Here is a 17,619-nt window from a genome sequence, read left to right as displayed (position 1 = left end):
GTCCATCTAAAGCAAAAGTGACACTATGTGAACTCAGCAACAACAAAATACCACAGGAAGAATTTGGTGGTGTGAAGCATCTTTGTTGTTGTAGGAATGAAATTCCCAAGCATGAAGGGGATTGTGATACTCTCAAATGCATTTTATATTTACATGGAATCCAGCCAGTCTTTCAGGTTTTTTGTTTTGTTTGTTTTTGTATTTTTGTTGTGGGGCTTGAACTCAGGGCCTGAGTGCTGTCCCAGAGCTCTTTTTGTTCAAGGCTACCACTCTACCACTTGAGCCACAGCTCCACTTCCAGTTTTCTAGTCGTTAATTGGAGATAAGAGTCTCATGGAAAAAAAAAAGTCTCATGGACTTTCCTGCAGGGGTTGGCTTGGAACCACAATTCTCAGATCTCAGCCTCCTGTGTAGCTAGGATTACAGGCGTGAGCCACCATGCCTGGCTAGACTTTCCATTTTATGTGACCCATATTTATCATCAGAGAGCTAATCAAGGGCACCATGAGTAAATCTTCCCTTAATTCCCCAGGTCAGCTTAGTTGCTCTGTGTATTTTACATCAACTGGTGTTATATCTAAACTCCAACACTTACTTTCTAAAATTATTTTTAAGTAGTTGTCCAAAGGGGTTTCAATTCAACTTGTCAGTATGTGAGTGCAATGCATTTTGATCAGTCACCCCTTCCATCATTCTTTCCCCAGCTCAATCCACTACCTTATAAGTACTTGAAGGTAGTCTGTATAAAATGCTGTACCTTTAGCACTAGTACTTTTCTTTAATTTATTGTTGGGACTTGTGAGCTGTGTGCTGGGAATGTGGCTCAGTGGTAGAGAGCTTGCCTTGCATGCATGAATCCCTGAGTTGGATTCTTCAGTACCACATAAACAGAAAAAGCAGGAAGTAGTGCTGTGGATCAAGTGGTAGAGCACTAACCTTGAGCAAAAGAAGCTCAGCAACAGTGCTCAGACCTTGAGTTCAAGCCCCAGAACACACACACACACGAACTGTGGGATTAAAAAGAATAAATGAATTAGTCAAACATAAATACAAGGGGCAACTAAGTATAACAAGCAGAAGATTAAAAGCACAAAATATAGAGCCCCAAACACTGAAATGATCTTCGTTGTAATAGTGTAAATTTGAATCCTAATTTCCCATCTTTTGTTTACCCATGCAGGCTGCGGATTGCCCAATCAGCGCGATGTCTGTCTTTAATTGTTCTTCCCTGTATCCCCGCTTCCTCCTGACAGGTTTCTCAGGCCTGGAGAGCAGATACGGCTTGATTTCACTTCCCATCTTCTTGGTTTATGCCACATCAGTCACAGGGAACATCACAATCCTCTTCATCATCAGAACGGAGCCTTCTCTCCACCAACCCATGTACTACTTCCTATCCATGCTGGCGCTCACTGACCTGGGCCTGTCCATTACTACTTTGCCTACCATGTTCGGTGTCTTTTGGTTCCATGCCCGGGAGATTCCTTTCAATGCTTGTCTGGTCCAGATGTACTTCATTCATGTTTTCTCAATCATTGAGTCAGCTGTGCTCTTGGCCATGGCTTTTGATCGCTATGTCGCAATCCGAGAACCTCTGCGCTATGCAGCCATTCTAACCAATGTTGTCATCATAAGGATTGGATTAGCAATTGCTGGCAGGGCTTTGGCTCTGGTGTTTCCAGCTTCCTTTCTCCTGAAGAGACTTCAATATCGAGATGTTAATGTTCTCTCCTACCCATTCTGCCTTCACCAGGATCTCATCAAAACAACTGTATCCAGCCGTCGGGTCAGCAGTATCTATGGGCTCATGGTGGTTATTTGGTCCATGGTTCTTGATTCAGTGCTGCTCCTCCTCTCCTACCTCCTCATCCTGGCCACAGTGCTGAGTATAGCTTCGAAGGCAGAGAGAGTGAAGGCCCTCAATACCTGCATTTCCCACATCTGTGCAGTACTCACCTTCTACACACCCATGATTGGATTATCCATGATCCGTCGCTATGGGCAGAACGCTTCCCCAATTGTCCACGTGCTCATGGCCAATGTGTACTTGCTGGTTCCACCGCTCATGAACCCTATTGTGTATAGTGTCAAAACCAGGCAGATTCGTGAAAGAATCCTCAAGAAATTCAGGAAACAGAAAGTTTAGGTGATATAGATTTTATAACACAACCTCCCCCCATTCCCTTTGTGTGAATTACTGTAGACGTTTATCTGTTAGTGATATTGTACTATTTTGCCTTTAAGATACCAACTCTTCAGTGTAAGTATAAGAAACATAAAAAGGGGAAACTTTCAATTGTTACAATTCTGAAGAAAGAAACAATTGAAGGATGACTTGATTATGCCATTTAGAGAGAATGCTTGGTATCTGGAAATGAGAATGCGGAGGTTACCCTTATCATCAAAGCTGTGGTGGATTCAGGACTCCTCAATGCCTAATGTTTGGGAAAAAAGCACACACAAGCACAACACACACACACACACACACACACACACACACACACACACACACACACACACACACACTCCTGCTATAACATGAATAAATAGTTTAAGAAAAGAGATTGAGAATTGGGCGCGGGTGGCTCACGCCTGTAATCCTAGCTACTCAAAAGGCTGAGATCTGAGGATCACAGTTCAAAGCCATCCTGGGCAGGAACATCCATGCGACTCTTATCTCCAATAAGCCACTAGAAAACTGGAAGTGGCGCTGTGGCTCAAGCGGTAGAGCGCTCACCTTGAGCTGAAGAGCTGAGAGACAGCACCCAAGCCCAGAGTTCAAGCCCCATGACCGACCAAAGAAATTTGGAAAACGGATTAATTCAACAAAGAATGCTTTTGATTCTTGTTTTTGACTCTTTTTTTTATTGTGAAAATACTGTACAGAGGGGTTACAATTACATGGGCAAGATAATGAGTACATTTCTTATCAAGCATTGTAGCCTCCTCCTTTGTTTCCCCTTCCAATCCCTTCCCATCCTCCCCCTTCCCCCCCACCAAAGTTGTAAAGCTCGTTTTCGACATAATGACTTGTACATCTCATTGTTGCAATGGGTCCACCTGTATCCCTATTTAAATGACTTGTTTTTTCCCTTCCCCTCCACAAATTATACCAACATCAAATACAGTGAAAGCAGGGGTTATACCGTGGGGGAGGAACATACAAAGCAACAAAGAAATAATTTTTCTTTCATGTTTTTGACTTTTGATTTCAGGCAGAATGGGATTGTTACAGGAGAAAATCTGTGTTGCCTGTTCAGGTATTCTTGATTGTAACCGGAGGGTTAGTGAAGTTTTCCTTTAGAAACAGGGACTCTTCTCTTAGGGTCCTTGATTTTGATCACAGAATAAAAATTTCTGTATAAGTCATGTTGATAAGAAAATGTAGCAGAGCTTCATTGAGTAACTTTATTGAGCAAGCAGACAAGCAGATAAGCAGACAAACAGCAAAACAGAAGGGCAGGGGCACACTCTAACAGAGTGTCTGTCAGTGCTCTGGAGGGGGAGAGAGAGAGATACAAATTCTTGGCTGTTAGGGGTATTTATATGGTTAATACAGGGGTCTGGCTTCAAAGTTATGCAAAGCTACATGTTTCATCCTTGTGCTAATTACTCCTGTTCCTGCGTTCTGAGTTTCTGGATGTTTGGGATATTTCTTCCATAGAGCATATACCTTTTCCTCCACACAGATAATAATGTAGATTCTGTAGATTAAAAATATAAAGTAACTACTTTGCACATGAGATTGTGATAGTTTTGAAGTGATTTATTGATACAATTTTTAAAGATAAGGCAATAAATTTTTATGTCTTCAAAGTTATCTCATCATTTCACCACCTTTCATAATATAAATTATTTTTTCAGTCTAGGGAAAAAAGAACTAAATATATAATGAATATTTTCTTTTCCTGCAAACAAGAATTAAAAACTCTTAACAATGCACTCATTTTAGAAGTAATGCTGAATTATATATATATACATATATATATATATATACTACATTAAAGTTGAAATCAACTTGAATACTGCCCCACATAGATCCTTCCCTATTTCTCCCCTATTTCTATAAAATTAAATAGTTATTACAGTTGGTTAGTTACAGATTCCCATACTATTGTAAGATAAAAAAAATCAGACATATTTTTCTAGTTCTTCCAAAGGTAACAAATTGCAAGACTATGATATTATATGACAATCATGATGTGGGAAATAATACAATCAATCCATCTTATTCTGATTCCCCAGCTTTACGATGATCCACGTATTTAAGTTCTTCAGATTTTTATATAGGTTTGTATACCCTGTCATGATCTAACAAGTTCTAATAGCACAAAATTCCTTCTAATTGTCATGTTATAGTCATATCTGTCTTATCTCCTATCCCTACCATAACCTTCTAGGCAAGTGCATCCTTAACTCACATACGCTTGGGTGCACATTACTGCTTCTAAAGTGTGCAGCTACTGACCCCAGGAAATGATCAGAAGTCCCTGGTGGACTTTTCTATTTTGCTCAGGGCATGGCTCAAACAGAGACCCTTGGGATATTCTGTCCTTCACAAATACCATCTTAGAGATGCTCTCTCCTGGAGAGCACCAACCAAAAGGAGAAAATCTGTGTTGCCTGTTCAGGTATCCTTGAAAACACAGAAAGCAAGAATGGCTTACAATTTGGTGAGTTCACAATGCCTTCTCCAACCCATGGATAGATGGCACACAGAGAGAAGGAAAGAAGATAAGAAATGAAGAGGTATCATAAAGGAGCAGACAAAAGTCCATGACATGGACTTTTATGTTTATATGCTATAGCAAAAAGTCACTAAGTGCAATTTGCATTTCCATCTTTATAACTGTAAAGTCAGAGGCTTCAAACTAAGAAGTTCTAGGTAAAGTTCTACAATCATCTTTGTGACAAACAAGACAGACAGGGAGACAGAGAAACACAGACTCAGAGACAGAGACAGAGATTAATTAGAGTTGGCCTAATGCATTTCAGAGCATTGTTTTGTGCCAGGCAAATAAAATTGACCTTATACTGAAGAGAGTAAACAATTCAGATGGGTTAACACTAAAAATATTCGTGCTACTCTACAGAATTCACAACATTTTGTGAATATTCTGTGTGTGATATGTCATTTGATATGTATATTTAACACTTGAGACTTTTTACTATCTCATTACTTGTGAAACTTACAATGTGTCTGAAAGATAAAATAGCTTCTGTAACCATGAAATATCCCCCAACCTTTTACCTAAAATTCCCAAAATATGTAGTGAACCTTGGGTTTCCTTAACTCACTAAGTATATCATTGAAGACTTGTAGCATTTAAGGTAAGTTTAATTTTACTTTTATTGAAATTTGAAAGTCTTAGTGGTTATTTACTTATTTGAGGAACAGAATACAAAGATAACAAGTAAATAATCTCAAAATTGAACATATTTGTTTAATTCTTTCCAAAGTACCCTTAAATATGTACTAAAGAGTGTTTTATCCCATATATAAATGTATGTGTGTGTGTGTGAGTGTGTGTGTGTGTGTGTGTGTGTATGTGTGTGTGTGTGTGCCTTCACTAATGGGCTCACTGTCTAGAACTTAGACCAAAACCATGGATTGATAAACATTTCATTAACTTCATATAAAATATTCGGAAAAAACATCATTTTATTTATTCTTATTTCTCCATATTTGCCAATTATGTACTTTCTGGTATCTTAGGTCTACAAGAGGCCCCCTCGGTGCTTATTTTGATTATCTTTAAATTTTTCTTTTACACTGTTGTTAGCCCTTCTACATATGTATCTGAGAAATTACAAGCCCATCATTCATGTCATTTTATTTTTCTGACTCTTAAATGATTTAGAGTCTCCTATAAAACCAGGAAACAAGTAGGACAATGTCACCACAACTTCTGTGTTTACTCCTGGGACAACAGGAGTCATCTCATTCCCATATTTCTCTCTCTAAATTAAACATGTTCTCAGAACACCCAAGGCTTTCACACAAACACCTCTAAACAAAATCTTTCTGTTGACATGGACAATCTCTCTCTGTTTTGTACAGATTATGCATTTCAGTTCTTGATCAAAATTGACTCATTTCAACAAATGCTGTCATACTGTTTACTTTTGAAAAAGAATCCAATTTTAAATAACCAAATACAGGAAGAGGAAGGGTTCGTGTGGCCTGGTTTTCTAGGTCAAAATATCAGTGGTGCTGTAAACACTTCCTTCAGATTTAATGTATGTTACTTCCTGCATGTGCTTTGGTCATTATGAGAATAGAGTGTCCTTTCTCGCCTGATTTCTTACTTATGTTCTTGCTTTTGTTTTCTCTTTGTTACTTTGACTAACTGATGAGTATTATGGGCCATTGGTCATTCATATGCATCAATGAGGAAAATAAAACATTAATGTCCTGTGTACCACCTGAGTTTCATATAACACTCTTTGCAGATCATTACATGAAAACTTTGAAGATGCTCATATTGGCCAGGCATGATGGTATGTACTTGTGCTGCCCAGGCTGGTGTTGAGATCCTTCTTCAACCTCCTGTCCATTAAAAACGAAGAAGCACAAAAGATTATTAGTCATTTCTCCACTTAGATGTAATTCAAATAATCTTTACAGCTCATTGAGCAATTTAAATATTTTTACAAAAAAATAATCATGTACCTGTGGATTATTGTGTTCTGTATAGTTCTACTGAAGAATTTTTCTTATTTTACAGTTTTTTCTTTGTTTATTGTGTTTAAGTAGTTGTACAAAGGAGTGCCATTTAACAAACTAGTTAATGACCATAATGCATCTTGATCAATGTCATTCTTTCAACATTCTTACCCATCTCTCCCCTACTCACCACTTCCCTCACTCATCTTTAGTTTATACGATATACATTGAACTCTTGACTGTATTTTTCCCCCTTCTCTTCATTAGTCTATGCCTTTCCCCTACCCACCCCAACTCTTTCATGTGATTGCTTCTGGTGTTTATTTTGTTGAACTTTGACTTTACCTTTAAGAAATTACACTATTTAAGTTCTCCCTTGAATATTCCATATTTCAGTAAAATTGTCAATCTCTCTCTCTCTCTCTATATATATATATACATATATCACTAAAGAATTATACTCTTGGTTTGAAAGCTCAGTTCTATGAAAGGAATAGATTCAAATTGATGAAGACTACAATGAGTAGCCAGCATACGCAGACACACAGAGATTACCATGGCCACCACCTTTATAACAGAGAGGTTAATATAAACATTAACTTCATATATTTGAAAATAAGAACTTACTATTTATAAGGATACAGCAAAAGATCAAGTACATGAAATAAAATGCAGGATCAGTTAGAATTTTGAGTAATAAAACTAATTTATTCTCTTGAACTAAATTCTAGTTATAGAAGTATAATTAGGATAGAGAATTTCAGTTATTTGTGAATAAGAATATTGATAAATTTGGGGATAATGAGTATGCAAAGAATGAAAGATAATGTAAAGTTCTTTTTCCCTTCATAATAAAGTCTTAGTATCTTTTCTCCTTGAGATGGTTCTCCTAATAGAAGAAAATTGTGTTTATACTTGTTTAGACAATAAAACTTTATCAAGCTGTGAAAAAAATCATATATTTATGTATTTACCCATCAGCGCAGGTGGTCAATATCTCTACATGTTTCTTTTTCCTAAGGAGTTACTGTTTCATTGTTACTTCAAAAAATAGACTTTTTATTTTAGAATAGTTTTTGATGGACCATAATTTAAGACGATAAAGCAGAGTTTCTAACATGATGCCAACACTTAATTCCCCTGTTACCATATTAAAATGGAGGGAAAATATTAGAATTCTAACAACTTAAAATGGTCAATTTGACAAAACTCCTATAGTACTATTAGTAAGACAATAGAGAATTCACTAATGCCTAAGCTTTATTCCTGGGTTAGTAGCTAATGTTGCCTTTTGTTCTAGCAAACTATCTACTTACCCCATTACTTTTCAATCATCTTGCCTCCTAAGGCAGCTCTAAACAGTAAGAACTTCTCACATTTTCCTTATTTTTTAATCACCTTGATAGTTTTGAGGCATGTTGACTAATATTTTATAAAATGTCTATAAATGTTTCTTAGCTTATTTTGTTTCTTGATATCCTGATTTCTCTGAATCCTGTGGTAGAACTTGAGATGTAAGGTATTGCAGGAAGGCTACAAGGTCAAGAACAATTTCTCACCACATCATATCAGGGGCAATCAGCTAAAGCATGGCAGATCTTTTTTATAATACCTTGGTCAACAGGATGTGATTGTCTTGCTCTCTCCTCTAAATTTCCTATCATCTCTTCCTATTTGTTTCATAATACTTTGGGAAGTTAGTCCCTATGTACAACTCAACACAAGTGGTGGAGCTTTGTGCTCCAGCTTCTGGAGGAGGCATCATGTACAAAAGGTAAGTGGCATCCTTCCTCTTGGAGAACGTATTTCATCTCTCCGTGATCTTTTAACCATCACTTCTTTTTTTAGGGTTTTTTTTAGGTTTTTTATTGTAAAGATACTGTGCAGAGGGGTAACAGTTACATGAGTATGGTAATGAGTACATTTCTTATCTAGCATTGTTACCCCCCTTCCTTTGTTTTTCCCCTACTATCCCTCTCCCCCCCCCCCACTTCCCCACCCCTCTCCAACTCCAGGAAGTAATATAGAAAATCCCACAGTCTTTGTGCCATCTAACTTACTAGGAAATTGATGATTCTGTTTTGATAATGAGATACCAAAGGTCAGACATGACTTCTTCTCTTTATCCCCAGTACAAGAAACCATCACCGTGACAGCTTAAGGCTTTCTGTGATGGGTCAGCATGCATCTGGCAAGGAGCACCGTCACCTGCAGCCACCAGCAAGATGGCCCTTTGCAATGACACCCAGTACCACCCACCCACTTTCTTGCTGCTGGGAATCCCAGGGTTAGAAGGCAGCCACATCTGGATTGGATTTCCCTTCTGTGCTGTGTACCTGACTGCCCTGGTAGGAAACTTCCTCATCTTGTCTGTGATCCAGAGTGACCAAAGTCTTCACCAGCCCATGTTCTACTTCCTGGCAATGCTGGCTACCATTGACCTGGGATTATCCACAGCCACTATTCCCAAGATGCTGGGCATATTCTGGTTTCGCCTCAAGGAGATAGTTTTTGGTGCTTGCCTCACTCAGATGTTTTTCATTCACATCTTTACTGGCATGGAGTCGGTTGTTCTTCTAGCCATGGCTTATGATCGCTATGTAGCCATTTGTAACCCTCTCCGTTACAGCACAATCCTCACTAACAAGATTGTATTACTGATCGGTTTGGGGGTTATTGGGAGGTCGTTCCTCACCGTGTTTCCATTTGTATTTCTCATCTGGCGATTGCCCTTCTGTGGACATCATGTCATTCCACACACTTATTGTGAGCACATGGGCCTGGCTCGGCTTGCCTGTGCGAACATAAAGGTCAACATCATATATGGTCTTGGAACCATTGCTTTTCTCGGCTTTGACATCATAGCCATTGCTGTCTCCTATGTTCACATTCTCCGTGCTGTTTTTCGTCTGCCCTCACAGGAAGCGAGGCTCAAATCTCTGAGTACCTGCGGTTCCCATGTCTGCGTAATTTTGGCCTTTTATACCCCAGCTCTCTTCTCTTTTATGACGCATCGCTTTGGCAGAAATATTCCCCGATATATTCACATCCTTATGGCCAACTTGTATGTGGTTATTCCCCCAATGCTTAACCCTGTCATCTATGGGGTCAGAACCAAACAGATCAGAGAAAGGGTGTTGAGGATATTCATCCAGAAGTAAGTGGCAAAAAGCTTGCCAAAATAGTGTTTTGTCTATGTGCTGAGTAATCTGATATTGGTTATACAACAATAACTAAGCATGTTTGTTTATTTGTGCTTTAAAATGCAGGAAGAGTATCTACGTGTAAACAGGTAAACTAACATTCCATATGTATGACAAAATTTATATAATTAAAGATGTCTTTTGAAAAAGTTTCAAAGCATAACAAAAAAAGGAAAGAGAGAGAACAGGATTTTGGCATAGTAAAGTATGTTAATTTTACATTCTAGATATGGTTGTACCATATTTGGGGAAGGTGACTTTTGATCAGCTATCAAGGTTTGAGTTATTTCATTTTTTCCTATATGATAATAAAAGTAGCAGCAATTAAAGCTCTAGGATGTTTTTTAATGAAATGATTTAAAGTCATTTCATGTCATATGATTAATACTAAATAAATATATTTATTAAATTGTATTTTCAACTAAGTGTCTTAATGATATATATATAGAGATACATAGATGTATGTATATATCTATGTGTATTTATGTATCTTTATATTTATGTGTAGTTTAATTCTATAATATATTCTTATAATTTTATTATGTATGATAATATAGATCTGTGTATTTATATATATATTCTTTTGCACTAAATGCTTTCTGGTGAGTATAGTTTTAGCTTTTGGTGCAGAAGAATATATAATGTATATATGTGCATAATTGTGTTTGTCAGTGTGTATATATACATAAGGATTGCCTCCTATATTTTAGTCAATTGCACTATTGATATATTTAAAAACAAAATCAAAATTACTTCACAGATTTCAGTAAGTAAAAACTTAAAAAAGAATCAATACCTAAGATTTTAAATTTTAGAACAAATTACATTGATATTTATTTTATTTTATATTTTTATAAAACTAGAACTGGAAAATAACTCCATAATATCTTACTTAAAATTAAAGACTTGGCTGTATGGCTTGGCAAAACATGTATTAAACCAATATGTTACTCTGCTCTCTATCCTCAAAATAAACCATTGGAACAGGGGGTAAATAAAGAAGTGGGGAGAGAAGTTGGGAGGGGAAAACCTGGGAGAGAACGAAGGAGAGGGGTGACCCTATTCAAAAGGAAATGTACTCATTACCTGACTCATGGAACTGTAACCCCTCTGTACATCACCTTTATAATAAAGTTTGTTCCCTATTGTCACAGTTTTTTTTAAATTTCTGTTCCTTTCAACTTGTATATAAGTTTATCTGATTTGGGGAAGAAAAGGGGAGGCCCAGAAATGGTGAGACAAAGGGTGAATTAATTGAACAGCGATACTCTCTAGACACTATTTTGGAAATGAACTGTACAGCTTGGTGGTATGGGGACTATGAAGGCGACGTGGGAGAAAACGAGGGAAGGGGCAACGCTGCTCAAAAAGAAATGTCCTCATTACCTTACTTATGAAATGTCCTCATTACCTTACTTACGTAACTGTAACCCTTCTGCACATCACCTTTGCAATAAAATTTAAATTAAAAAAAAAAAGGAAGGCTTGCTCTTGCTCCTTACCCCAATATTTATTCAACTATTTTTTTTCATTCATAGAACCCTGAGACTTAGAATAAAAATAAATAAAATAAACAAAGGAGGAGGCTACAATGCTTGATAAAAAATGTAATCATTATCTTGCCCATGTAATTGTAACCCCTCTGTACAGTATTTTCACAATAAAAAATAAATAAAAATTAAAATAAATAAATAAATAAAGGAAGAGGTGTCAATGTAAAAAAAACAAAAGAAAAAGAAATGTACTCATTAGCTGATTTATGACATGGTAGTCCCTCTGTACAATAACTTAATAATAATAATCAAATTATTAAAAAAATAAATCATAGAACACAGCCTTCTCTCACACCATCCCTGACTTTTCATCAATGATACTTTTTTGTTTTCTTTGCAATCAATGCTCCCATGTGGCTTCTGTACCTTTTATATCTATAAAACACTCTCAACCCATCTATTTTTAGGTTTAATTGACAGTATACTCAAATATCTCCACTACATTCTCATTTCAAATGTTCACTCTCTTGCTCCACTCTCCATAATTATTTTAACAAGTGGACTATGTTATTCCTACCTTCTTAAACAACTTAGTAGTCCTGTAGAAGATGAGAAAGGAAACCAAGGAAGTCTCCTATGCTGCTGATTAGTTCACATTACTACTACTCCACCATGAACAAAATAAACAGAAATGAAATTATGTATAATTTAGTAATGGCATATTAGGAAATTAGAATCGATTTTTTTCCACTAAAGTAGACTAGAAAACTCAGACAATATTGTCTGAAGGTAGGAACCAAAACTGTGAAGACTGCAGGATCAAGTAGTAAGGGATTGCGCTAGAAGGAAGGTTCTTCTCTAAGTTGAGGCCATCAATTACAGAACAGGATCTGGGAAGATGAAGGCCTGAATAAACTTCATACATGTTTATTTGGCAATGAGGATTTACACTGGATATCAGATTCTTTCAGCTTAAGAGATTTGGAGATCCAATCTAGGTACTGTACTGAGCCATAAAAAGGTTTAAAAAAAAAAAAAGAGTTAAGGAGGAAATAGAAACAGCCAGATGCTGTAATGCCTAAAACAATGGTGAAGCTTAGTGTTTTCGTGTTCCATTGAAAATACACATAATTGAAGGAATAAAATATCCTGCTAAGTTCAAATAATATCTATATGCATATTTTGGACACTGGTTCTCGTGTTTGACTTCAGGACATTGTACTTGCTTAGCAGATGCTCTTCCCTGGATTTGCTTTGTTTATGTATTTTAGTCTCACATTTTTGTCTGGAGGTGACCTTAGCGAAGAATCCTTCTATCTCTACATTTTACATACTTGGGATCACAGGCATACACAACTATATCTGGCTTATTGGTTGAGGTGGAACCTTGCTGTGTTTTCCTGGGCTAACCTTGTATCCCAAACCCTCAATCTTTGCCTTCTGTATAGCCAAGATTACATGTATGTTCCATCATGCCTAGCCTACATTTTTTTATATCCAGTTGGTAGAATGGTCTAAAACAAAACTGGTCAAACAAGAAAACAAAGCAATAGTCATTACAGTAATGATTGTGATGATGATAATAAAAACACACCAAAAAGAGAACAAATAGACAAGATGATTATATTAATACATCATATTTAGCAGACCAAATAAAAATAGTATTTTAAAATTATATATCTCAATACAGAAAATAAGAGTGCATAATTATTAGCAAATTCCTAAACAAAAAGGAACTATCAGGACTTGAAATGAAGTGTCTTAAAAATAGAAGGACTTAAGAGAAATTAAGCACAAATGCATAAGCAATCACTACAATAAAGGTAATTTTAAAAAGAAAAATAGTAATGTGGCAGTGAGAAAAGTAGCATGAACGTTTAAAAATATTGACAAGTAATTTCAGAGGCAATGAAAAGATCTTATATAACCATGACATTGGAGATTAAATATAAAAGAGTATAATGCACCAAGCAAGGAAAATGTTTGATGAATAAATTACAAGAAATTTTGTAAAAAAAATAATTGTAAAAAGTCAAGTCAAGGATTCAACAATCAAAAAAGTCTTTTCAAAGACAAAACATCAGTGCAAACCAGGGAGCAGATCCATCCCCTTTAAAATAATTAAAAGGTTCCTAGTTGAAACCTTGGAATGCAGAATGGAATAAAATAACATAACTAGTAGTCTACTAAGAAAAAAACCAAATTTAAAATTTTATGGCCTCAAAATACCACTATAATCAATATGGACTGCAATTATTTTAAACAAGTAAACAGAAGAAATTCACCACCAAGAAATTACAACAAAGGAAGCATTTATGGTTACTCTGGACAGAAGTTAAATTGTTGTTCATGGCATTTTGATGATGTAGGAAGGAATGAGTAATGAAAGATAGTAACTATGTGGAAATATTGAAATAGATATTTTACGAATCAATAAGAAAATACAAAAAGTTGAATATATAAGGATATATGTACATGTGTGGAAGCATATAAATCTGAATGTGGCTAAATAGACTAAAATTTCTAAAGGATTTCTAAATTCCTTTACGAGGAGAAAGGCAAAAGTATTACTTATATTACATTTGGCTAGTTAACACAAATGCCCCAAGAAAATGGCTAAAGTTACAGTAAACATTTGTAAAGAATGAAGGCAGATCAGATATAGTGTTATAATAACAGCAAAATCCCCATGGAAGATTGCTCTCATAAAATATCCATAGCTCAGCTATCATTAAAAGACAATACATGTAAAGGGAGTAAATTATATAGAATCAATAACAATCTTATGTTAAATGTGCATAAATTTAGCAATACACTTACTCAAAAAATTTGGCAGATTGCCAGAAGAGAAATTTTATGCTACTTGAAAGGGGAGACAAATGTAAACTAAAAAACTATTAAGACCAGGCAAAGAAGGATGGTGTTTACCAAGTTGAGTTTGCAGGCTCAGTTTAAACCTGGTAAACTTCATGAAATGAAGGAAAGTAGCAAATTACCACTTCATCACAGCCTCCTGAAATATAACAACACTCAAAGAAAATCTACACAGTAATCTTGAGAGATCAAAGAAAGAGTCTCCTGAAACCAATTGTGACTGAGATGGATGCACTGAAATATGATGTAAAATATCTACCCGATGTTGAAAAATAAAGAACAGAGATACAATTTGCTAACGAGTTTTATAAGGGAACTGATGCTGAGAACTGGCAAAGGAAGCAGGTAGAAAATTGAGGCTTCCATAAAAGAAATGCAAATCAAAACAACATTGAGATATCACCTCACTCCAGTTAGAAGAGCAAAAATCAAGAACTCTAACAACAACAGATGCTGGAGGGGATGTGGACAGAAAGGAACCTTACTTCATTGTTGGTGGGAATGTAAACTTGTTCAACCACTTTGGAAAGCAGTATGGAGGTTCCTCAAAAGACTCCACATAGAGCTCCCCAATGACCCAGCAATCCCACTTTTGGGCATTTACCCAAATGATCACAAACAAGGCCACACTAAAGCTACCAGCACAACTATGTTTATTGCAGCATTATTTACCATAGCTAAGACATGGAACCAACCCAGATGCCCCTCAGTAGATGAATGGATCAAGAAGATGTGGTATATATACACAATGGAATTCTATGCCTCCATCAGAAAGAATGACATTTCCCCATTTGTTAGGAAATGGAAAGGCTTGGAAAAAATTATATTAAGTGAAGTAAGCCAGGCCCAAAGAAACATAGGTCCCATGGTTTCCCTTATTTGCAATATCTAGTATAGGTATGAGTCAAGCGGAAAAAGTCAGAGAATGTGATGTTAGGAAAACGAAACCTCAAATATGTATTTTAATGTTTTTGTTTCTTTCATGCATGTGTTTCTAACGCATTTATAAGATTATTTCTTTGTTGCTTTGTATGTCCCTCCCCCACAGTGTAACCCCCGCTTTCACTATATTTGATGTCAGTATAACATGTGGAGGAGATGGGAACAAACAAGTCTTTTAAGGATTCAGGTGGACCTGTTGCAACAATGAGAAGTACAAAAAGTCATGTCAAAACCAGCTTTACAATGTCGGTGGGGGGGGCGGAGGGGGGGTATGATTGGGTGGGAGGGAGGGGGGAGGCTGGGAAGGGAGGTGAAGGGTAAACAAAGGAGGAAGCTGCAATGCTTGGTAAGAAATGTATGCATTATCCTGCCCATGTAATTGTAACCCCTCTGTACAGTATGTTCTCAAATAAAATAAAATAAAATTTAAAAAAAAAAAAAAGAAAGAAAGAAAATTGAGGCTTCTCTGATACAGCCTCACCTTGAAACTCAGTTTTCACCACAGGTCATTCTGCTGATGGGCCTTTCATCCTTGCCTATGGAACTTCATACTATAGTTGGGCCTATTCTTTCCCCTTTCCTTGCATATTCAATACAATCTTCTTCACGTTGTCATATATCTGCTTGGTTCTGACCCCATATATGACAGGACTGAGCATTGGTGGAACCACAACATAAAGATTGGCCAGGAGTATATGGATATAGCGGGGGACATTGCGACCAAAGCGATGGGTCATGAAGGAGAACAGGGCTGGCGTGTAGAAGGCAAGGATGACACAAACATGAGAGCCACACGTGCTCAGGGACTTGAGGCGGGCTTCTTGAGATGGGAGCTGGAACACAATACGAAGTATCTGGATGTAAGAAAGTGCAATGGCTATGATGTCAAACACCATATTGCCTATGGCACATAAGCCATAAACAATATTGACCTTGATATTGGCACAGGATAGTCGGGCAAGTCCCATGTGTTCACAGTAGGTATGGGGAATGACATGATGCCCACAGAAGGGCAATCTCAAAATCAGAAATACAAATGGAGTGACAAATATAATTGCCCTCACTAACACACCAACACCAATCCCAGAAACAACCCTGTTGGTGAGGATGGTACTGTATTGCAAAGGGTTGCAGATGGCAACGTAGCGGTCATAAGCCATTGCCAGAAGGACAGCTGATTCCATAAGTGTGAATTTGTGGATGAAAAACATTTGGGTGAGGCAATCTTTAAAGAGAATCTCTCTGAGATTAATCCAGAAGATTCCAAGCATCTTAGGGATGGTAGCTGTGGAAAGGCCTAAGTCAATGGTGGCCAACATGGCCAGGAAGTAGAACATGGGCTGATGTAGACTGCTCTCAGCCTTGATCACCCACAACAGAGTGAAGTTCCCCATGAATGCAATCATGTACACAGCACAGAAGGGAAAGCCCATCCAGATATGAAGACTTTCTAGTCCTGGGATCCCCAGCAGAAAGAAGGAGGAGGGGTGAAATTGGGTCTCATTGTGAATGAGCATTGTGCTTGGGAATGTGTCTGTCCAGTCTCCAGAGGTGCATGCTCATTCAGTCTTCAGATTCTTAACATACATGTGGTTTGCTATACCTGTGGAGTCCTGAAGATAAAACAAGGGATGTTATACACTTGTACACATTTTCTTAGGCTTGTGATCCTACTAGTTTGAAGTTTGGTGTACAAGAGCTCCTTAGATAAGCGATATCTCAAAAATCTTTCCCTGGAGGGATTTTATACAGTGAGTAAAAATGAAATATTTTGGACAATATAGTCTCACCTTCGTTCTTGGTAGCTTATCAAGAACCTCATCAACAATATTGTTCATTAATTACCAGACTTCAGTATTCTCTTCATTAGCTACCATCTTTTATCCATCAAAAATGAGATCTCTTAGAAGCTTGAATAAACCTGGATTTCTTCTAGCCCTACATATAATGCTGAAAATAAATTCCTTCTGATTAAATGCTAACATATATAACATTTAAGGTAACACATGGGATGAGTAACACCTCTTCCATACACACAGGGGTTCATCAAATATTATGCCAAAACATTAACATCACTTTAAAGAACTTGATTTGTTAATATTTGATCATGCAATTGTAAAATAAGATAGGGGAGGAAGCCATTAATTGTTAATGAGCTTCCTTTAAGGCTCAATTTGAAACAATGATTTTAAGATAATTAATTTTGCATATTTCTGAGTGATATAGCAATCAAGGACTTTTGAAAGATGTGCCAGAATTGTAAAGTTATTATAATGAAAGATCTGGGAAATTAAATGAAGTAAGAAGGTATTAAATGAAACTTGAAGAAGGAAGCTATTAAATGCAACTTGGAGGGATCAGCCAAATGACAAGAGAATTAAAGCAAGAACCTGAGACCCTGGTGACTGGCAGGATACTGAGGCAGTCCATACCGTTTCTC

The 17,619-nt window shown here is 36.9% G+C and overlaps 3 protein-coding genes across 4 annotated transcripts; 2 read left to right on the top strand and 1 right to left on the bottom strand.

The window, feature by feature from the left end:
• Positions 1-1,204: 1,204 nt before the first annotated feature.
• Positions 1,205-2,146, top strand: LOC122116406 (olfactory receptor 51G2-like). Its single transcript, XM_042690089.1, has one exon. It carries the CDS (start codon positions 1,205-1,207, stop codon positions 2,144-2,146), a length of 942 nt encoding a protein of 313 aa, XP_042546023.1.
• Positions 2,147-8,892: 6,746 nt separating this feature from the next.
• Positions 8,893-11,545, top strand: LOC122115271 (olfactory receptor 52E2-like). Of its 2 annotated transcripts, XM_042688678.1 has the most exons (2): positions 8,893-9,803; positions 11,521-11,545. In XM_042688678.1, exons 1-2 carry the CDS (start codon positions 8,893-8,895, stop codon positions 11,543-11,545), a joined length of 936 nt encoding a protein of 311 aa, XP_042544612.1. The 2 variants fall into 2 exon arrangements, with proteins under 2 accessions (XP_042544612.1, XP_042544603.1); XM_042688669.1 differs by lacking the exon at positions 11,521-11,545 and having other exon boundaries at positions 8,893-9,828.
• A 4,197-nt stretch (positions 11,546-15,742) lies between these two features.
• On the bottom strand, positions 15,743-16,696 carry LOC122115263 (olfactory receptor 52E2-like). Its single transcript, XM_042688657.1, has one exon. It carries the CDS (start codon positions 16,694-16,696, stop codon positions 15,743-15,745), a length of 954 nt encoding a protein of 317 aa, XP_042544591.1.
• Positions 16,697-17,619: the final 923 nt, after the last annotated feature.

This window comes from Dipodomys spectabilis, unplaced genomic scaffold (assembly GCF_019054845.1).
Source record: "Dipodomys spectabilis isolate Male_0828 unplaced genomic scaffold, ASM1905484v1 ptg000003l, whole genome shotgun sequence".
Lineage (NCBI taxonomy): Eukaryota > Metazoa > Chordata > Mammalia > Rodentia > Heteromyidae > Dipodomys > Dipodomys spectabilis.
The sequence above is the reverse complement of the archived record's forward strand: the minus strand, read 5'-3'. Positions and strand labels throughout refer to the sequence as shown.